This window comes from Myodes glareolus, chromosome 2, assembly GCF_982192425.1.
Source record: "Myodes glareolus chromosome 2, mMyoGla1.1, whole genome shotgun sequence".
In the NCBI taxonomy this organism is placed as follows: Eukaryota; Metazoa; Chordata; class Mammalia; order Rodentia; family Cricetidae; genus Myodes; species Myodes glareolus.
The window spans coordinates 43,999,762-44,023,599 of record NC_142027.1 but is presented as its reverse complement, the minus strand read 5'-3'; the positions used below and the strand labels follow the sequence as shown (position 1 = coordinate 44,023,599).

Genomic DNA, 23,838 nt, shown 5'->3' with positions numbered 1-23,838 from the left:
ATAGGTCTTAGCCCTATCTTCTATCCAGGATCGTCTGTATTTGATAGCAATAATGCTCACCAATTAGTGGTAGCAGCTATAATTACCTTTAGCATGGGAATGGTACTCAATTTGATAAAGAAGATGTAACATCCTGCACACAGAAGTACCTCCATCAAAGTTTACAGTGTCTTCCTCTTCTGTATGATCAATCGAGTTAGCACTTCCAAGCATGCTCGCTTGCCTAGATCGTCAGTCAATATAATTTAATATGAATGGTAACTCATCGAGCCATAAATTCTTCTTACTTTATTAGCTCATTGTACAGTCCAAAGACCAGTATCAATCTGGAGTTTGTCTGTGTCTAAGGTTCATTGGTCACATGGTTTTTCCATTCATTTTGATGGAGTAGACTACCTTTGGTTTCTGAAACTGGGGATCTACATTCACTCAAAACTTGAACAATCTACAAATATAAGGCCGTTTAAAATATTCTCTAGGTTACCATTTGTTGAAATGTTATGAAATAAAATGTCAACATTAAATGCATGTTGACTTTAAACAAATAAGAATGTTTTAACTTAATGGGTTTTCTTAGTTTCTAATTTGAGAGTTTGAAAAGCGTTGATTTGACCATCAGGCTTCTGAAGACGAAACAGAGTGGCCTAGACCCAGAGCGTCCCCTAATTGTCTGTCAGATGGGCTAGAAGACATACCTGCATTTCTAGTGTCTCCAGATTTTCTTCGCAGTTTCCTACCAATGCATCTCCCAATTTTATCTCTCCATACTCAGAAACATTGCACAGCCGAGTTGCTCTAGGAGTCCCCGCTTTAATAAAAGGGAAAAATGGAAAAAAAGTATGTAAAGACAGACACAGCAATCACTGCGCGCTTTCTCCGTGCCAGCGTGACTCCGCTGCTTCTCCCAGGATGAGCATCTGTTCACTCTTGATTATGGGTTTAGGTCAAGAATACAAGGCTGTTCTAATACCCAGAAATAGAAAAGTGAAGCAATCCCTGCAGCATTCTAGGCGGTTGTCTTGATTTTTGAAACTGGACTTTGTACAGAGACCGGTTACTATTCGCTTCCTTCTCTGCCTTCAAGAAAGATTTACATTCTAAATCGTAGGAATGAAAGGACTTTAATCGGACACAATGAAAATCTACTAGGCTGAGACTGGAGGCAATGTGAAAAATTCCTACAAACTATGAAATATATCAATCTTCTATCTCTATGTAAACCTGGACAGCTCCTCCAAGACCAAGAATTCCAGGGTATTGCAGCAGCTTCTAGATGTTTTATTGGCTCTCAATGAAGTAGTTCTTTGGGCAGTTTTATTTTTACAGGCTGTCACCTGAACGTTCCACCCCATGTCCCACCAGTAACTGATCATTATGTAATATCTAAAGACAAAATCATAATCAGTAGGGAAGCTTATCACAGGTGAATTTTTCCCTCAGGATTAGTACTGAAGCAGCTGCTTTTTGAGGAATGATAAGAAATATTGATATCAGAATTGCTTTACTAACACTTAAAATAGAAGGTTGGAGTTTTCATTAATTTACACGATGACTCCACCTCTACTGCCAGACAGAATGCAAAGTTTTAACACATACAGGATTTATATCTCTTCGGCAGCCACATGTCAAGTGTGTCTCTTCCATTATTCATAGAAATATGAATGTTTCTACTCAAACATCACTGAAGTGCATTGTAATCACTTGTTATATAAAATAAAACAAAAAGAGTTCTTAACATAAAATTAAGTGCATTTGTTAATAGTTGAAATATATATCTTTAAAATGATATGGAGTCGGTCTGAAATTCAAAGATAGGTATAATAAATATTTCATAACAGTTGCTCAAAAATCAAATAAATGTCAACTAAAAGATGATAATGTGACTCTTATTTATCCCTTGGTATTATATCAAACAGCTGTGATGACCTTCATGAATATATTACAGACACTTTTCCCAATTCATAGTACACAGTTATGCTTTGTAAGTTGTACCTGGTTTATAGAACATAAACAATGTAAGGTACCTATGACATAGAAAATGAAGACAACAGTCATTTATAGGCACCCTATATAGCGTGGTCTATAAAATATGCACAGTAAGAACAAATCTGCAGAAGCTCCCCTTTGGGTCTCTGAAATTTAAAGAAAAGGCTTGTGCTATCTTATTTTATGTCAACTTTACACAAGCTATGGTTATCTGAGAGAAGGGAACCTCATTTAAGAAAATGCTCCCATAAGATCTGGCTTAGGCAGGCTTGTATGATATTTTCTTAATTAGTAATTGATCAGGGAGGGCCCAGGCTGTAGTCGGAAGTGCCACCCTTGGGCTAAAGCCCTGAGTTCTATAAGAAAGCAAGCTGAGCAAACCACGAGGAACAAGCCAGCAAGCAGCAGTCCCCCATGGCCTCTGAGTCCATCCCTGTGCCTCGAAGTTCCTGCCCTCCCTGCTTTTGATAATGAACTGTTATATGGTACTGTGAGTGACATAGACTCTTTTCTTCCCAAGATGATTTTGATTATGGTGTTTTATCACAGCAATGGTAACCACAAGTGAGAAGGCTGGGAAGGGAAGGACATGTATTATATAGAGTAGTATGATCATGGATATGTGAGCAATCACTTAGATAAGGAAGGAAGGAAGGAATACAGGAAAGAGCAATTCCTATAGCATATTTAGAATTTCAGTGTAGTCTGGATATGCACAAAAGTGAGTATCAAAATAATGTGAAATTCTCATTGTTACTGCTCTATCAAAAAAATTTTTTTATAAATAATTTAAAAGTAACTGCATTCTTAGCACGAGGATTTATCTCTACTGCTTATTCTGGCTTTGAGGGAATGCATTCTCTTTGGATAGATACCTTGCTCAGCCTAAATAGAGTAGGGAGGGCTTTGAACCTTCCCCAAAACAATGTGTCTTACCCTCTCTGAGAAGTGAATGGGGGGCACAGTGGGGGTAAGTGAAGGGAGTGGGGGAAGCGAGGGAGTGGGAACTTGGATTGGTATTATAATAAAAAAGATAGTTTGTTTTCTTTTTTAAAAAAAGGAAAAAACGTGACTGCATTCTTGAGACATCCAGTTATGTAAGAAATGGGGGCACTGGCAACATTAATAGATGCAAATTAATGCAATCAAAGAATAGGTAAGATGTAGAAGGAGCAACGGTCTGCGTTCTCGCCTGGATCCTGGCCAGCTTACCCCCAAAATAATAACACGGAATCTGTATTCATTTAAACACTGTCTGGCCCATTGTCTCCGGCCCCTTATTGGCTAACTCTCACATATTAATTAACAAATTTCTAGTAATCTGTGTGTCACCACAAAGTGGTGGCTTACTGGGAAGATTCTAACCTACATCTATCTTGGGCCGGAGCTTCATGGCAACTGCTTCACTTCCCTTCTTCCCAGCATTCTGTTCTGTCTACTCCACTCACCTATGTTCTGACCTATCAGGTCAAACAGTTTCTTTATTAATTAACCAATGAAAGCAACACATAGAAAGAAGATCCACCTACATCAGTAAGATATTTAGATAAAATTACATGACTAGTAGACTTTAACTATTAGGAAGGAGCTCTATGGATGAATAAAGTCTACACTCAGAACATATTAGCCAATGTGGTGCTCATATAAGTCATCAATATTCTGGATCTCATCTGCAAACAATTAGAAACAGAATTCGTTGATTCTAGGAATGCCTCAATGCATAGAGGACTGTCGTAACCATGAGAATAGAAATGTGCCAAGATAAGGAACCAAGATGACCAAAGAAATAAAGGACTGCTGACAACAGACCCACTTGGAAATACATCATCTGAAAGAAGGCACAGAAGGAGTCTGGGATATGTATTGTCTCGAAAATAATGTAGAGAACCGATACCACTCCAGGTTTACAACAAGGAAGAAGTATTCACTTGAACAAATGCTATGGGACAGAGAAAGCTTGAGAAAATTTTCCAATTAAATAAGGATAAGGAAGAGTTCACAAACAACTGATCCATACTAAGGGGGAGAGATATGGGAGGGGGGTATGAGTCTATGCAGCTATATACTGAACTTCACACACTGACATTAAAGTGAGCCAAGCTTTCCTGGCTGTCTTGTCCAGAGACCTAACAGTAGCTAGGAGAATAATAGGTATGGCGGTCTAACAGTTCCTCTGCTTAAACAGAGATCCCGGGGGAAACACATACCGTTTGCAGTGCCCACACCACATGTTTCCAGAGAAGGTCCATATCTGCCCACTGCAATTCTGGCAAAGGTAAAATTCAGAGCAGTACTGTTTTCACAGAAATTAGCTGTAAAGAAAACAAATTTCTCTCATTACAGACTATGTATTTTAATTTTGAAATTTCAAACTAGGATGAAAGGTGAAGTTTAGAACCTTGGCAGTGTACTTTACAGAAGAATCATAGAGTCAACGGGCTGGTTTAGGAGTTTCCAGGCATTCTAGCTGATTAAATGTTTTCTGTTATAGTCAATACACTAGATAACAGGTTTAGCCGCAATGTACACCACACAGACTTGAGTTAGAGGGAAGGTATGAACTCTAACACACTAACAAGAGCTATGTATTGATTAGTTAGAATTTAAAGAATTGAAAAACTGCAATCTATGGTGACAAAGGACTTTATGAGGATTTAAATCAAAGTAAAAAACCCAAATCATGGGTGGGTTGGTTGCTTAGCTGCAAGGAATAGAGACAGTTAATGAGAGTGGCTGGAGGAACGCTGTGCTCCAAGCCGGAAGCATGAGATTGAAAAATGTTGGGAAATACACCTTGATCCAGAAACTCCTGAACTCGGATTCTTACATACTATTTAGTGAAGTCAAACCATAAATTTAATAACTCAATAGAAAGAAAGGCACCTAATTAATTAAACATATACTTAATATAAGCATGTGCTTAGATGGGAAGATTCATCCTGATTCAAAAAAATTATGTTAAGGAGCTGGAAAGATGGTTTAGCAGTTAAGAGCACTGGCTGCTTTCTTCCAGAGCTCCTGAGTTCAACTCCCAGTAACCACATGATGGCTCACAACCATCTATAATGAGATCTGGCGCCCTCTTCTGGCCTTCAGGCATACTTGCAGATGAAACACTGCATACATAATAAACAAGTAAATCTTTAAAAAAACATTAAAATAATTATGTTAAAACTCTGCCATTTGAAAGAGAGTCAAATGACATATAACCCCTGGAAAGTTCTGAAAAAACCATATTGCTAGTTGCCCTGGATTAAAGGCTGGAGTCTAAAAAAAAATTATACCTGTGAATTATAGAAAAAAATGACATTTGGAAAATGAATAAAATTGTCTTGACCATATAGAGCCTAAGAGGAAAACAGGACTTTGGTTGTTGAAAAGAAAAAAGTCCTCACACTTTTCATTTACAACATTCTTCATGTATTTATGTATATGTGCTTCTGTTTTTGACAGTTTTATACAATTACGTACTAACCTTTAGAATATTTTTCATCCCCACTTCCGTCTTGTATCCTCCATCCTCTAATATCCTTTTCTCCAACAAGTCCTCCTTCTATTTGCAAACCTTTGCGTTGTGTTTGAACCACTGACTTTAATTAGCATTTCTTGCACAGGGGTGTTGAGTGGGAGGCAACTTACTGGAGAAGGAGCAAACCACGCCTCCTCTCCCCCTTGACAGTAGTCCCTTAGGGAGGGGGTAGGACCTCATAAGAGCCTCCTCCATCCCTGATGAAATGTGGGCTGACCAATCCTACGCAGGTCTTATGAAGATACCCCTAGCTATAGAGGGTTCTTGAGTACACATCCTAGTGCTACTGTCTTTATGCTAACTGTGTCTATAGTCTTTAACCAAAGCTTCCAGAATGCTTGCCGTTGTCATTATTAACAAAGGTTCACCTATACATCATCATAGTATCAGCTGAGTACCTTACCAATTGTACACCTCAGCCCTGTCCACTCTTCAGTACAAATGCACCTGCTGTTCTGCCAGGTTCCACCATTCCTGCAGAACTGTACAGAGGTGCTCGGCACAGAAACAGATAGGTCTAAAAAAAAAACACACACACAGTAAACCACATCAGAATAGCATGGTAATTTGTCTATTAGTTTTCCTTTTAAAATCTGCAGTCACCCAATTTTTATATGCAGAACCAGATTGTCATTGCTGGAGCTATCCTTTATGATATCCTCAATAGTATGTGGCACTATGGAAACCAAAAAGATAAGATTTAAAAAGCAGACTTTCCAATGATACTTCTCTAAGAAAAAGGAAGTTATGCTAGCTTGCTAGTTAGATAGATGGTAGGTAGGTAGGTAGGTAGGTAGATAGATAGATAGATAGATAGACAGATAGACAGACAGACAGACAAGTTAGCAGCATGCAGATTTCCAAATATGATTTGAATAGTATTCTGGCTAATTTTATATCAACTTGACATAAACTAGAGTCATCTGACATGAAGGAACCCCAGTTAAGAAAATGCCTTCATAAGATTGGGGGTGTTGGCAACCCTGTAGTACTTCTTCCTAATTGATAGAGAAGGGCCCAGATCCTGTTGGTGGTGCTATCCCTTGGATGGTGGTCCTGGGTTCTACAAGAAAGGAAGTTTAGTAAGTCGTGAGTTGCAAGGCAGCAAGCAGCCCTCTGCCACAGCCTCTTCATCAGCCCCTGCCTCCAGGTTCCTGTCCTCACTTCTTTTGATGATGAACTGTTACATGGACCTGTGAGTGAAACAGACCCTTTCCTCCTCAAACTGCTTTTGGTCATGGTGTTTCATCGCAACTATAGAAACCACCAAGACAAATACAAAGGCAATAAGGAGGACAGAGGTCATATCACCAAGGAAGACTTTCCTAAACAGTCAATATTTGAGTTAGACTGTGTAATTAATTCAGATAAACATGGATAAAACTGGTGACCAATTTTGGAGGCATAGAAACAGCAACAGGAACAGGGGTGGGGTGCCCAGTAGGTAAAGTGCTTTCTATGCAAGCCTGAGTTCAGCCCCCAGAACCTGTGTGGAAAAGGTAGACAAGATAGTGCAGCATTCCAGTGCTGTAAAGGTAGAGTCCTGGGCCTCACTGCCCAGAAAGATGAGTTAAATCAAGGAGTTCCTGGCAAATGTGATACCCTGTCCCAAACATGGTGGATAGTAGTGAAGGAATGACGACACTAGAAGCTGACCTCTGACCTCTACAAGCATTCGTACATGTACTGAACTCACATGCATCTGCACACAGACACATAACCATGTATGCATACTCCAAAACAAAGTGCAGCATCACAAAGCATGGACAGTTCCCATGTGTCCCAGCAAAAGAGTAGAACTTAACACAACAGCAGTAGTCCTGTGAGGGGTATCAGCAGGACACAGACTAGATTGTGAAGAATATTATATGTGAAACTGAGGAGACTAAATTTGGAGGGAACACAGAGGGGTCTTAAAACAAAGGACAAAATGGTAGCCTACAGAGTGGGAAGAGATCTTCACCAACCCCACATTGGACAGAGGTCTGATCTCTGAAATATACAAAGAACTCAAGAAATTGGTCATCAAAAGAACAAATAATTCTATAAAAAATGGAGTACAGACCTAAACAGAGAACTCTCAACAGAGGAACTTAAAAAGGCTGAAAGAGACCTAAGGGAATGCTCAATATCCTTTGTCATCAGAGAAATGCAAATCAAAACAACTCTGAGATTCCATCTTACGCCTGTAAGAATGGCCAAGATCAAAAACACTGATGACAACTTATGCTGGAGAGGTTGTGGGATAAGGGAACACTCCTGCATTGCTGGTGGGAATGCAAGCTGGTACAGCCCCTTTGGATATCAGTATGGTGATTTCTAAGAAAATTAGGAAACAACCAACCTCAAGACACAGCAATACCACTTTTGGGTGTATTCCCAAAGGATGCTCAATCATATCACAAGGACATGTGCTCAACTATGTTCATATTAGCATTGTTTACCATAGCCAGAACCTGGGAACAAGCTAAATGCTCCTCAACCAAAGAATAGATAAGGAAAATGTAGTACATTTACACAATGGAGTACTACACAGCAGAAAAAATGACATCTTGAAATTTGCAGGCAAATGGATGGATCTAGAAAACATCATATTGAGTGAGGTAACGCAGATGCAGAGAGACAAATATAATATGTACTCACTCATAAGCGGCTTTTAGACATAAAGCAAAGAAAACCAGCCTACAATTCACAATCCCAGAGAACCTAGACAACAATGAGGACCCTAAGAGAGACATACATGGATCTAATGTACATGGGAAGTAGAAAAGGACAAGATTTTCTGAATAAATTGGGACCATGGGAGAGGGCAAAAGGGGAGAGGAGAAGGAGAGAAGGGAATGGAGAAAAATATACAGCTCAATAAAAACAATAAAAAATTTAAAACATATGAACAACTTTTAAAAGGCTCATAAGGGGCCATTATCTAATTCTAATTTTGTTACATTTGAAATGCTCTTTAATATAAACAACAATAAACACCATGTAAATATAAAACTTTAAAAACTATGTAAACATCACAGTGAAACAAACAGACAAAATAAGCAAAAAAAGGAGATGCATTATTAGGAAGTTTTCTAGTGTGATTCATCCAGTAATATGGGAAGTGGTTGGAGCTGACAGGCAGCAATGACAGCAAAACAGGAATCCAGCCCTCAGCAGTGGTACTAAGATGTCAGCATTCAGCACATTCAGGAAGCGGCAGAACTAATATGGTAGCCCTTGGCACATTCTGGAGGCAGTAGAGCTAAGATGGTAGCAGTCAGTACGTCTAGGAAGCACTCCTGAAATAGGAAACCTTGAGAAAACCTAATTTTCAGTTGGGGACGCTAGTGTCTCTAAGTTTGAAGAGTAGGCGGTGAAAAGTTACCAGTTCCAACAATGAGAGAGTGGGTTGAATCATGTTGAGCCTCCCACAGATGACAACTGTACAGTCTCAGCAAAATCTACAAATGCAGTACCACCAGCATTGTCGACAAAACCTGCTCGGGAGTACTGGAAAGCAGAGAGAAATATTCAGAAGTGAAAGGGAATTCTGTTTCTATAGTTTTCCCATGACAGGCATAACTGAGTCTAAGTGACAATAGTGGATGAAAACTCCAACCAAAAGCTGTAGTCTTAATAGGTTAAGGTGTGAGATGGCACCCACTGATGAAGGCAGAGCAATTGGAATCTAAGTGGGGTATCTAGCAACAGAGAGAGACAAGGAAAGACAGCTCCACATCTGTATATAAAGTCCCATTAAATATGGAGAAAGAAAATTTTTGAAAAAAAATAAAGAGACTTATAAGACCCTATGGATCTAATATGTATGTGTGAGTGTGTGTATGCATACGTGCATGTACGTGTGTGTATGTGTGAAACTGGAGTCACAAAACAGGAAAACAGGGCTGGAGAGATGGCTCAGAGTTTAAGAGCACTGGCTGTTCTTCCAGAGATCCTGAGTTCAATTCCCAACAACCACATGGTGGCTCACAACCATCTATAATGAGATCTGATGCCCTCATTAGGCCTGCAGGCAGAACTCTGTATACACAATAAATACATAAATCTTAAAAAAAGGAAAATAAAAAACCTTGAAACTTTTCAAATTTAGCTAAAATTTTTTAGTTTAAGAGATGCAAGAAACTCAGAAAATTACAGAAAAAATGGATATGCATATGACCAATCTGCAGAAATTCAAAAACTAAGAAAAATGCTGAAAGATATCTATTAACAGCTGACAGCTTTACTGATTAATTAGGAAGGCAAAAATATCAATATTACATAAATTCTCTGATAAAACAGAAACGAAACTACCCAAGTCATTTCATAATATAAAAGTAACTCTAAAACCAGGGCACAGTCATAATCAAATCAGAGCAAAACCAAATGCCAACTGGAAAAATAACTCAGTGTCCAATGTCTGGGGTCCAGTCCTGTTCTTCTGAGCTTCCTGAGGGCTTGGATAGCCATTTGCAGCACGAACTTAACTTAGGCTGGCTCCACTCCACAGCTGCCGCTGCTCTTGGGGGTTGTCCCATGGTACCAGTGTCTCCAAGATGTTGCGCTCTCTTGCAGCAACTGAGCTGCACTTCCACCAATAGCCTCTCCCAGGTTCTCTTCATGGTGTCAAGCCTCAACCTCTCCGCATGACCCCTTCAGTCCTGGGCCTTCAACTGCCACTGAGGCTTCACCTTCACCAAAGTCCTCTCCTGGCCTCTGATAGTGCCAAGCCTCAGCTCTTCATGACCCCTTTCATGCCTTTAAAGCCAGTACCACCTGAGGGATTCTTCTACAAGACTAAGTTCGGATACCAGCATGAGGTGCAACCTTGGCCACCTCTGGAACACAATTTCTGTTCGGACTCTCCTGACTATTTCACCTGGGCTCTTCTTACACACCACTAATTTCTCAGGTCCACTGTCCAGACTTGACTATCCCAGCAAAGTTTTCTCTTTAATGCTTCTGGAATCTTGTTAATCACAGCCGATTCTCCAGCCCCAGATAACTAGAACCACAGATTCTTAACTCAGAATATACAACAGCCTCTATAGAGTCTTTAAGGAAGTCCCAGATTTCTCTCTGGCACGTCACAACCTGGGCCTCCATCGCCTGCCTTTCTTTCAACCCTCTTTCCTTCCAAGCTCCCACAGAACAGCTCTCCAAGCTTTGAACACTCAATGGCTTTTCTAGTTTAAATATCCAAAGTCCTCCCACGGTCCCCCCAGAAACAGCATGGCCCGGCCTGTCACAGCAATACCCCACTATCCTGGTACCAATTTCTACCATAGTTAGGGTCGCCATTGCTGTGACAGAACACTATGACAAACTAACTAGGGGAGGAAAGGTTTATTGCACTCACAGCTCCATGAAACAATTTATTATCAAAAGCAGTGAGGGCAGCAACTCAGAGCAGGAACCTGGAGGCGGGAGCTGATGTAGACGCTACAGAGAAGTGCTGCTGTCTGGTCTGCTCCACATGGTTTACTCAACCTGCTTTCTTATAGAACCAGGACCACCTGTCCAGGGCTGTATGCCCCTACCATGGGGTGGGTCCACCTCCATCAATCGCTAATTAAGAAAATGCCCCACAGTGTAATATGAGGGGGCCGACTTGTTGGGGTTTCCCTCCCACCCGGTACCCCACAACCGGCATACCTCAAGGAAAATCACACACAAGACTCCATAAGATTATAAACTGATTGGCCCATTAGGTCAGGCTACTTATTAGTTCTTATAACTTATGTTACCCCATTATCCTTATCTACTTTAGCCAAACGGCTCAGTACCTTTCTCAGCTGGGCAGTTTGCATCTTTCCTCTCCGGTGGTCTGGGCAGAACTGGTGAGGGAGCTTCCTGCTTCCCAGAATATTCCTATTCTGATGGCCCTGCCTCTACTTCCTGTCTGTTTGACCCACCTATACTTCCTGCCTGGCCAATCAGCGTTTTATTAAAATACATGATTGACAGAATACAGACAATTCTCCTGCACCACTACAGGCGTGCCTACAGCCCTATCTTACGGAGGCATTTTTTCTCAGTTCAGGTTCTCACCTCTCAGATGACCACAGTCTATGTTAAGTTGACATCAAACTAGTGAGCATGCGCTTTTAAAGCAGTCACAAATCAAATCGAGCAACAAATAAAACAGATACCACAAGTAAGATTTATTCCAGGAATGAAAGGTTGGTTTAAAAATTAAAAATCAGTTGGCTAATTAATCATCTGACCATATGATAGAATAAACAGACAATTGTCAATACAGGGAGCAAAATATCTCACATACTAAAAGCAAAACCCCTAGCAAATGAATCCTAAGAAAAGAATTTCCTCAAACTCATAAAAACCATCCACAAAGAACCTACTTCTAATATATTACTTTAATACGTAATGTCTTCCTCTGAAGTTTCACAGAAAAAAAGTTCAATGTAATTGTGCTAACCACTACTAATGAAGATTATCTTCAGTGCTTATCAGAGTGGCAGATGGCAAAATGAAGAGGTATAAAGTTTAGAAAGGATATAGTCATATGTAAATCAAATCTGTTGAATCTCCCAAGGTGTATCCAAAACACATTAAAGTGATTAAGTCCATTAAAAAAGATTGTATGATGCAAAAATATTTATTATACATGTTAGCAATAAATAATTAGAAAATACTTTGCATTTAAATTATTATAAAATCATCAAACTATTGGAACTAAGAAGATATTGGTAAGACTTCATTATTAAGAGAAAATTTAAATACCTAAATAAATGAAGATATAAACAAAGAGGTGAAAGCCTCATTAGCCAAGCTGTCCTTTCTTCTCCAAATGACATTTAAAATCTAAATCAAAGGGGCTGGAAAGATGGCTCAGTGGTTTGATTAAAAGCACATACTGCTCTTTTATAGGACCCAAGTTTTCTTCTGAGCACCTATGTCAGACAGCTCACGACTGCCTTTAGCGCTCGGGGATCAAACACCCTATTCTCTTCTCTATGACCGTCTGCATACATGTGGTGGCACAATACAGTTATGTAAATACAAGGAGATATACACACAAGCACATAGATAAAAATATTTAAAACAATTTCTTTTCTGTAGGGATTTATGAACAGGTTTTAATTTTTTGGGAAATGGAAAAGGCAGAAAGAAAACAAGGTTTTAGAGATGAACATGTCTTAATACTTTCACTACCAGTTTTAGGTTGTAACATGGATAATGGTTGGGTAGAATTAATGTAAGGACAGAGGTATCAATAAAATAAAAAGTTCAAAAATAGATAAAACAAAGCCGATGATGTAGTTTGGTAGTAAACATTTGCCTAACGTGCAATGCTGGGACTTGGCCCCAGAATCACAAATAAATTAAAAAGACAAAAAGATAAATTAGAAGAGACCTGTTGATCTTTCACAGATTTGCTAAAACTAAGAACAGAGAAAGTTGTTGATTTTCTTTTTCTTTTTTTACAAGTGGAAATACTCTGGACTAAGTGAATATATCCCTCTTAAAACTCAATTTAATATGGATCACACACTGGAAACAAAGCTAAAACCATAACACTTTTACAGTAAAATGTAGAGGGTTGTATTTGCAACCATGGAGCATGCAACTTCTTTTGAAGGGCAAAATAGTATTAAATGTAAAATGAAGAAATGAATGACTAGGAAGAACTAACTTTCACCACAAGTTGACCTCCACATACACACGCGCACGTGCACACACACACTCAATAAAACTACAATGTGTAATTTAAAATTTTTTATATTGATGAACTTAAACAAATACATTTTTAGAATGACTAATAAAAGAAAAACTAGTAATTTAACAATATGAAAAGAAAGTCCAATGAACAGAAGTGGTATTTAAGCAAATTCATAAGGAAATACCGTAGAAAACGTTACCTTTGAAAATATATACACTGCATTTAATAAAATATTATATATATGATTATATAAATAATATATGAACTGCATTTAATCTAAATTAAAAACATCTGATCATTAAAATGTATTTTCAGAAAATAAAAATGATAGTCACAGACTTGAAGAAAATAATGTGTGTGTGTAAGAGAGAGTATGTGTAAATTAGAATTGCAAGTTAAGCTGGGTGGTGTGGCGTCCACCTTTAATCCTAGCACTTGGGAGGCAGAGGCAGGCGAGTCTTTGTGAGTTCAAAGCCAAACTGGTCTACAAGAGCTAGTTCCTGGACAGGCTCCAAAGCTACAGAGAAACCCTGTCTTGAAAAACCAAAAAAAAAAAAAAAAAAAAAAAAAAAGAATTGCAAGTTAAATGTTAAAATTGTAGTTTATAAAGAGTGCAAACCACACAGTTTTTATTTTTCATGGGCTGGAGCTGTAAAAGAGGTCATATAGACAGTCATTAGCACAAGGAAATGCTCTTTATTTAGTCATTAGAGAAACAAGCTTTCAGGGAACGGCACTTCACATCCCAGTAGCATAAATAAGTGAACCTCTGGAAAGAAATACAATTCATTCACAACCCATCCAAGAATAGCCAGGTGTTGTTTGAGAAAGAAGCATTATGCTCAGTTGAGAAAAGCTAATTTTCCAGCAAATGTTGCAGGACATCCAGAAACAAAGACATAAACAAATGGATCTAGATACAGATTTCCAGTTTTCAAAAGTTATTTGAAAGCAGATCATACACCCAGTGTAATTTGAATAAAACTAATAAAAGAAAATCTTCGTGGCCTGGGGAACAGTAATGAATTTTTAGATATTTTATGAAGATCACAGTTCACTGAAGTGTGTATGTGAGACTTCAAAACAATTCTGTGATGTTCTTTCTTCCTGTCATATTTTACAGTACAACCAGTGACATTTTCATTTTTATACAGGGCTTTTAAAAGCTGCTTATTCAATTATTCAAAAATTTAAATGACACATTATAGTTTTAATGTGTGGATGTGTGTATGTGGAGGTCACACTAAACTTTGTGGGGGAAACTAGTTCTTTCTATTCATTTATTTGTTCATATGGAGACTATTCCATTTGACTCAGCTTATATATTTTCAAAGGTAAAGTTTTCTATGATATTTGCTTATGATTTTGTTTAAATCCCATGTCTGTGTATTGGAGTGCCTTTCTTTCTTTATAATTGTTGAATTATTAGTTTTTCTTTATTAATCATTCTAAAATTTATTTGCTCAAGTTTATCATTGCAAATAATTCATTTGACTATTGTTTGCTTTCATTTCTTTGATTTTAATTCCATTAATTTAAAAAATATTATCACCAAGAATACTTGTTCCAGAATTTGCTGTTTCTTAATTTCTAAAGCATAAACGACTTCTGCCTAAGATGTTGATGTAGAGTCGGTCTCTATGTGAGCTGGTCACAAAGAGTCAGAATAAGTAAAGATGGATTTTTATCCCAAAAAAGAGAATAAAACATAATAAAAGGAATCTTCAGCAAATCTATGGAGGAAAATGAAAGGATCACATCAAATGCAGGTGTGGGGGTAGGGGCAGGTGAGGCAGGTGTTGTAGAGAACTAAGCTGAACGCGGTTTCGGTGCTGGCACAGGAGCAGACACAGAAGCTGTTTCCAGAAGGTAAGCTAGACAGAAGTCTAGAATCCCACCTTCCGCACAAGCCCACAGGAGGATCAGGAGTTCAAGGTCATCCCGGCCTAGGATAACCGAGTCTCAAATCCACCACAGCAGAACGTGTAGGTGATAAGAGTTATCTAATGTTTCTGTGGCATTGAGAACAGATACCGTCTAAACTACTTGTTATGGTTGATGTGACTCCTAAAGGTTTCAAGTGTCACACTCGTGGCTTCGGTCCAACTTCCTCATTACACAGTCTAGCACCTTACCTTCTGTCCCCATGGATACACCAAACCCTTAACCTCTAGAGTTTACAACAGCGCCTACTCATCGTTATGGTATCAACTCTTTGCAGTGTTTCGGTCTCCTGGGATTTCCCTTTAAGTACAGAAGCCTGTTGGTGTGTTTGAACATTTAGTTATGATTTGTATACATTTAATAAGCAAGAAGAAGCATCTATGCATGCCTAGTCATTCTGCCTTTTAATTACAAGTCTTCTAGTTAAGGAGTATACTGAATAAAGGTCATAGCTTGTATCTCTAGATCTTAGAACACTGTTAATGAATAGAAAGTTAATAAGTGTTTGCTGAATGGCTTCTCTGTCACTTGAGTTCTAGTTAAGGACATCTAGCTGAAGCCGGACTACCCGCTATCTGTTAGAATGGTATATTTAACTGTGTGTTCTACCTCATTCAGACTCTTAGCCTTTAAAGTACCTAAATCACACAAAAAGTCACCCAAAGTAGCACCAGCACCTTTCAGGCTCTATCACAGCTATAAAAGATAAACTCAAAAGGATGAAGTTGTTCATATAAATATTTTCACAGTTGTAGTTGCAAAAAGGAGACATTAGGCTGGCCATGTTTAGGAAAACATATTCTGTGGGTCAGAGAAAGAAAGAGAAAGAAGAGAGGAAGGAAGAATAGTGTATGCAAATAAAATAAAGTGGATCTTTTGTTAAGATAAAAGTTGCTCAGTATTAACTATATGGTTAACACTTTCAGTAAATATAATAAATGTTTTAATAAACTGTCTTTTACTAACGACGTAGCATAAACATTGAGAAGCAAATATTCTATGGAAGTTCCTGAAAGACTTTCTGTTTCTCTTTTAGGCTAGCCAATTTAACTTAATGATTAAACCTATTGTAGACTGTTGATGCAATAACTTGAGTCTCAATCCAAAGGTCCAATGTGGGTCAATAGTATCCAGTCAAGGTATAACTCAAGAAGTGGACAAAACTGTGCTTGGTACTAAATGACCCAAAACTTCATAAATTAGAAAATAGTTGCCCAGGTGTTCTGAGGGCTTAGAAGAAAAAAAATAAAGTCTTGAATCTTCAAATGCATTGACTCATTTGATTTTCAAAGTAGCCCCAAGAGGCAGAATTTATCATCATTCTTACAAGAGGGGGAGAAACTGAGGCACAGAAATATTGACGAATCGAATGTGCCCAGTCACTCAGTTACTAAGCAGCCATGTTGAGATTTGAAGTAAGACAGCTTTGCTTTAGGGCTCTCTTCCTACTCACTCACAAAAATAGTCCTAGCCACTGAATTCTGGAAGGATCTTTAACAGCTTATCACTAGAGTCTGACCCAGACTTGTGGTCTTATCCCTAAAAATCTAACACTGGAAAGCCCAGGAATAATCCATTAAGCCAAGAATCCAGCTTCTTAATGACTTTTGAAATGTGATCTGTAAACATCACTGATTTTTTTTTTTTTTTTGAGACAGGGATCCTCTGTGTAGCTTTGGGCCTGTCCTGGAACTAGCTCATGTAGACCAAGCTGGCCTCGAGCTCACAGAGATCCACCTGTCTCTGCCTCCTGAGTGCTGGGATTAAAGGTGTGCGCCACCACCACCTGGCTGCTGATTCTGAAATTCCGATAATCCTTATCATTGTCCCTCTGTCACTTGCACAGTAAAACTTATCCCTAGAGTTTTGTTGTGCAAGTGCAAGTTTATCTCCCTCCCTTTTCAGAGATAATTTTGTATTAAAAATATTTAGTGTGTGGACACGTGCAGAAACAGGAAGGGGGAAGAAGGAGTAGGAGAGGAATTTGTAAGTGAAGAATTGAAACTGGACACCACTCTCATCACCTCAACATACTTTCCTCCATTAACACTAAAATGGCCCTAGTGTTCCAGGATCCGTTGCAGGAGTTCATTTATTACTGTGTAGATGTATTCTGTGGGAAGTACTAAACTGAGTAAAGAATAGAAAGACAAGTGTGTGTGGGCAGGTTAGTTTCTGAGCAGCAATAAACTCACCGTGACTTTTCCTGATAACATACATTTTCTACTGAGTGAGAATTATGAGTGTCATAAAATATGACCTCGGGTTTGTGACTATATAAACCTTCTGAGGCCCTTGATAAGCCGAGGAACAAGTTTGTCCTGTGGTGGGGAAGAAAGGTTACGGCTGGTGTAGGAAAGGAACAGAAAGCAGGGAAATCTTAGAGGCAGAACTGAAAGATACAGTTAAATAAGGTGTCACCATTGTATATTGAGGTTGAGGTGCCTTCTTATTAATACAAATTAAAGAAAGCATCCTCTCACCACTGTGTTGTGAACATCTGGGTATATTTATGTTAGGATTAGCTCAAACTGGTAAATGTCAAAGGAGCAAAATGCAATGAAATCTACATTTCTATTTGACTTTCCTTATCAAGTGTGTTGGGACTCAGAGTCACACTGCTTCTTCCATTGCAAGCCCCTTGCTATTAGAAGCATGAAACCAACAGAGATAGATCTCTTACATCTACATTTATGAAAATACATTAGACATTTTTTTATGAACACACAATGTGCAAGGACTGGGATTCTGGAAGAACACAGATTTCCTCCAATAGAAGTGTACCCTGTGAGATTACTGGTCACATAGCTAAACAGAGGTTACATGTAATCGGAAAGATCTTAATGAAGCCTAGGGTCCAATGACCATATTTCACATGGCTTCAAACAGCAGCAGGAAACAAAAACATCTCTCTTTAAACATCCAAATTTGCATTTCTCTTACTATTTTGAAGGAAAGCATGTGGATTTGGTAGCTTTGTTGTGTGATTTCTGAATACAACTATCTGACAATTCTTCCTCCATGCAGTGGACTGAATGTCTCCTCTCAAATTTCATGTATTGAAATTGAATTTCCAATATAACAACATTAAATGTCAAAGTTTAAAAGGTGTTTCAGCAAGAAGACTCTTCAGAACCGAGAGACAGACCTGCACTAGACACCAAAGCTGGAGCTCACGTTTCTCCAGTCTCTCTGGTGCCCATATCTGTAGAAAAGAGATTTCTGCAGTGTATAAAATACCTGGTTGCAGTATTTTGTTATGGTCTCCCTAGAAGACTGAGTCTACCTTTTAGTTTTTGTAAGATTTATTTATCCCTCTCAGTAACTCAAATCTAGTTGCAGAAAATATGGTAGGTTTCTTATAAGGCCCCTCTCCTCTTCAACAAAATAAGCAAAGATGAAGAAATTGTCAGTTATGAGAACTGTGAAAAAAGTGTGTGTGAAAAGGGGGGAATGGGTAAGAACTTGTATTGGGTAGGTAGAGAAATTCCCATGGATTAAGCTGAAAGCCTACACCATCAAACGAGATGTTCTTGTGAAATGGGGGAAAGGCAACTGTAGGGAAACTGCCACTATAGGTGAGGACCCAAGTCTAGAACTCCTCTTGGGAATTGAAGAAGCTATTGATATTATTGGAAGTTTCATTTGTCCAAAGAAATGTTAAATGGATAAGAGTCGTGCATTAGGAAGTATAGAACACATGACAATAGAAAAAAACATCATTCTTCGTCAAGAATTCCATCGATGTCATGACAGACTACTCCAACCAAGCTGAAAGAAGCCTCAGTCACTCCTAAGCAGCACCATCCAATTGCCAAAACCAGGACCTTAATTGGTAGTGACCTTTGAACAAGAGGCACAGTTCAGAAACAGGAGTGGGACTTTGAAAAGCTCCATTTACTCATAGAAGGTCACTGGAATTCTATAGACCACGTCTTAAACCAATGGTTCACATTTTTTTTTTTAAAAAAACTTAACTCTTTGAATAATTAGAGTTGATTTGATTTGTGATGTTGGCAATTTTGAATTTGTCTTTCCATTGAGATTAGGCAGTGGCCTGGATAAAAACTGTAAGAAAATGGAGTTTCTTTTGCTGCTCCGTGCTAGAAGATCAAAACAGACAGACTATGATGCTGCAAAACCCAGTCTCCCAGATGATAGCAGAAGCATGGCAGGTACTGCACCAGCAGGGATGAGCCTCTGCATGCCTAGAGAGGACCGCGGAAGCATGGCAGGTACTGCACCAGCAGGGATGAGCCTCTGCATGCCTAGAGAGGACCGCGGAAGCATGGCAGGTACTGCACCAGCAGGGATGAGCCTCTGCATGCTTAGCATGGAGGTTTTTGGTTTTGTCTTCTGTTATTCACAAAGAAATTAACATTTTTGTTGTGAAAAATATATTATGTTTATATACAATGAATTTCTAATGTAGTAAATTAATTTAGACACAACTTGATGTATATGTGCATATACGTTTTTTTCTAAATAAGGTATTTATGGTTAGTCGGATGTGGGATCTTGCCTGTAAACCTAGCACTTGGGAGGCTGCAGCAGGAGGAGCACCACGAGTTGATGTCATCCTGGGATGAATATTGTGAGCTCCAGGACAGCTGGAACTATAAAGCGAGCTCTCAAAAATGAACAAAAGAAGGCATTCGCACTTACATTGGTTTCTCTGAGATATGCATGAACTCTGTCTCTAAAAATAAATTAATTAAGAACAATTTATAATTAAGTAAGGGACTAGAGAGGAAATCCTCCATAATGACATTAAATGAGATGGGTAGAAGGAAGTGAGCTGGCGGGGGGGAGGGGAGATGAAACACCCAGAAGTTAATGGGAAAGAATGGGATGAAATAGAACAGAATTAAGCAAAAATAGACATAACTAAAGCGCATTCCAAATAAAACTGACAAGGCAAGCAGCAACAGCAAACAGGCTTAGTCTTCAGCCTTTAAACAAGAAATAATAGTGATAACCCTCCGATTTTCCATTGATTTTTACCCCAAAACTGAAAGATAGCTCTTAAATGGAAAACCAACTGAAAAACAAACACCCAGGGCAAACCTAATCTTTCTGAGGCACTGGCACAATAGTCCTTTGAGAAACAGAGCTTTTATTGCCTTTTCTATTTCCTTCAGAGGCCTTAGACCTCCAGCAGTTAGGAAGTGTGCCCACACGGCTGAAGCTCTCCCTAAGCCTCTGACGATCACTCAGTTTCTGTCCTCTGCTCTGAGTTGTTCCTCGTGCTGGTTTTGTACTTTGTCCCTGCGATGGTTTGATTTAACTATGCCACTTAGAAGCCACAAGTTTTCCTTTAAAAATAGATGTTTTTCTGACTACAGCAAGAAGGAAGAAATTTCTCAAATACACATCCTTTAAATGAGAGATTACACATTTAATAAGTCTAACACTGAGAAAGACTCCTTATGGTTTTCTTCAAACGGAATTTAACTGTTTTACCAACCTTACAATTTTAATCGTATTCTTTTGTCACCCCCACTTTCTTACTATAGTTCTTTGAATGCTGCCGACACTGTGTTCTCTGAATCCGAGTCTTTCTGGGTGAACTAGAGACGGCTGCATTCCAGGCTACCTCTCCACCTGCACCCGGTATCGACTGTTTGCTATCAGCACAGGACTCTGCAGCCTGGCACCGTTGGGCAGCGGTTCCTGCCTTCTGTGCCAGCACACTGTCCCCCCTTACTAACTTGAGTCACATCCATCTCTTCAGTTTCACGTGTTCCACGCGCCAAGTTTCCATCCCTTTAGAGCAGTGAGTCTCAACCCTCCTGATGCTCCGACCCTTTAATCCAGTTCCTCATGTCGTGGCGACCGCAATCACAAAATTAAATTTCTTTATTGCAACTTCATAACTGATTTTGCTACTTTTATGAATTGTAATGTACATATCTGTGTTTTTCAGTGGTCTTAGGTGACCCCTGTGAAAATGTCGTTCAACTTACAAAGATGTTGCGACCCCCAGGTTGAGAACCACGGCTTTATCGTGCCTCTCCAGGGTCCAAGAGAGGCAGCATCAGAATCATTGACAGAGCACTTTTTAATTCCCAAGGGCTTTCTTTTACACCATCATTTTACACCCAAACACTCTAACATCTCTAAAGTTCCTTCTGGAGATGAATTTCTACATGGTTGTAGAGAGTTGCTACATAGTTATACACGGTTGCTTGGGAGTTTGTGCTCGTAACTATTTATTTACTTTTCTAGGATTTAGCTAAGTAAACCCAAATACAAATGGTAATAATTTCTATTATCACTCATTTTGTCAACTCAGGAATTAAAATAGCACAAAAAAAAACTATTCAAAACTCATTCTTCACCCTGCTTATTTGCCCACATACATAGTTTTATACATAGAGCTACCCACTAGCCATCAGCCAGCTGCTGTCTTACGCTTCAGAAGAGGCATTGTAGAAAGCCCCATTGCCTGGACAAGGTCCTCTCTAGCAGTGGTACATCAGATGACAGAGTCATAAGTTCAAGTCCCCTACCCACCCAGCATACATAACAGGATAACATTACCTCTGTTGATCCTTACTGCCAATCTCCAGATGCCCAGGCCCAAAACGACGCCCGTCAGCAGCCCACACACAATAGCCACCAGCACCCGGACATTGCAGGAATGACAGGAACTCATGTTGAACCCAACCACTGCACCACTCTGGATAAGTCAGCTGGTTTCTCCTTTTGTGAAGAAATTTAATCAGAGATGGTTATAAAACATGAAAAGAATTCTTCCTTTCAATGATCTGTTTGGCAGGTCTTCTCATGTTTGGAGAGTTTTGAAGTTAATTCAGCACAGTGTAGTTGGAATCACCGAATAGAAGGTGTGTTTTTGCTTGCAGTGTGCTCATTCTTCAACGAGAGAGATCAAGTGACCAGGGTTCTCAGAAAAGGAAACCAACTCAGGCAATAAAGAAAGGGAGGGATTAGCCTAGCGGGTCAAAGGGTGACTCTCCAGACAAGAAGGACCATGAAGGAAGGAGGCCAGCAAAGAGAAACCAAAGAGGAAGTCAGGAAGACAATGGACCCCTTTGGTTGTCTATAGCTCAGCCAGGTGCTTCAGGATATTTACAATCCTCCTGGAGTAATGAAGTATGTTATCAAATGGGACAATAAACCATAGTAGCCACATGTGATCTCACTGCTTGCATTTCCTTAAGGAGCCTACATGCTAACAGCTGCAAGTGGGGAGCATGCCGGCACAAGGAGGATTATGAAAAGCACTAAAACCTGGAATTACAACCCCTCTATTAAGGATTAATTTATGTGTTGGAGTCTTAACTCAAAGCCAATGCGGCCTTTGTTGAAGATAAGTTTGATGGGGAAGTAATTGGTTTAAATCGAGGTCAATAGAGTGGGCCTTTTTCTAACACAGTTATTGTCTTTAAACGAGAAGATTTGGATGGAGATGTGCACAGAAGGACAATGTATAAAGAGATACATGGATAAGACAACCAACTGCAAAGAAAGGCTACAGAGAAAGGGTTGGAGCAGAGCCTCCCTTCAGAGTCCTAGGAAAGAATCAACTACAATGACATCTTCATTTCAACAGTGGATTATGACCCCTATAGGGATCAAATGACCCTTTCACAGAGGGTCACATACCAGATACCCTACATATCAGATATTTACAGTATGATTCATAACAGTGACAAAATTAAAGTTTGGAGTAGCAATGAAAACAATTTTATGGTGGGGGGAGTCACCACAACACGGGGAACAATACATTTCCTTTAATTAAGCCACATAGTTTATAGTACTTTTTTATAACAATCTCAAGAAAGAAATCTTCTATTGGAACTATGAGCAAGCTTCTACCTCTATGCAGCTGCATCTGTGACTCTTGGGATTCGGTATTCCTCTCCCTGGCTCTCTCTAGTGCCAAATGAGGTCACTAATGAGTACTCATGTCATTGAAGCTCTGCTTCTGGTGGGTGAATCAATGCTCCAATGGGCCCTCCATTAATTTAGACCCAAGATGACTAAGTGCTGTCAACATGTCAGTACTGTCACAGGCAGGGGACAAGTCCTTAAAGCAATCATATTCTCTTGGGGTTTGATGTGGGATTCCCCTCTGTATGCTGTGATTTCCATTAATAAATAATAAAAAACTGCTTTGGGCCTATAGCAGAGATGTAGGAGAACAGAGCTAGGCAGGGGAAACTAAACTGAATGCTGGGAGAAAGGAGGTGGAGTAAGAGAGAAACCATATAGTCTTGCTGGAGACAGATGCTGGAACTTTGCCGGTAAGCCACTGCCACGTGGCAATACACAGATTAATAGAAATGGGTTAAATTACTATGTAAGAGTTAGCCAATCAGAAGATAGAGCTAATAGGCCAAGCAGTGTTTCAAATAATACAGTTTCAGTGTGGTTATTTTGGTTCTGGGCGTACTAGATGAATAAGTGGCCTCCTCCTACAGCGGTGAGAAACAAGGGAGTCATTTCTGACAAGACAGACCACAACTTTTAAAGATGACAAATGTAATTTCCACAGAATACTCTTCTGAGAGTATTAAATACAGATTTACAAAATAAATTTTACATCTAAACTGATTATCTGTTTACACATCAAAATTATGTATTATCTCCTAATTCTCAATAATACTTTCTAAAGTACAACTCTGGGGGAATATTAATATAAAGTCCTAATTTTACTGCATCCTAGAACTTCATGAAAACACAT

At 39.2% G+C, this 23,838-nt stretch overlaps 1 protein-coding gene across 1 annotated transcript in view; it reads right to left on the bottom strand.

Moving 5' to 3' along the window:
* Positions 1-22,043, bottom strand: part of Adgrg7 (adhesion G protein-coupled receptor G7) — a 59,568-nt gene extending 37,525 nt beyond the window's left edge. Inside the window, exons 1-4 of the mRNA XM_048422952.3 lie at positions 21,672-22,043; positions 5,919-6,032; positions 4,194-4,298; positions 696-808 (exon numbers count right to left, since the gene is read on the bottom strand). Coding sequence (XP_048278909.1) covers positions 696-808; positions 4,194-4,298; positions 5,919-6,032; positions 21,672-21,786 — 447 coding nt within the window. The 5' untranslated portion in view covers positions 21,787-22,043. The remainder of the gene's footprint in view (positions 1-695; positions 809-4,193; positions 4,299-5,918; positions 6,033-21,671) is intronic.
* Positions 22,044-23,838: the final 1,795 nt, after the last annotated feature.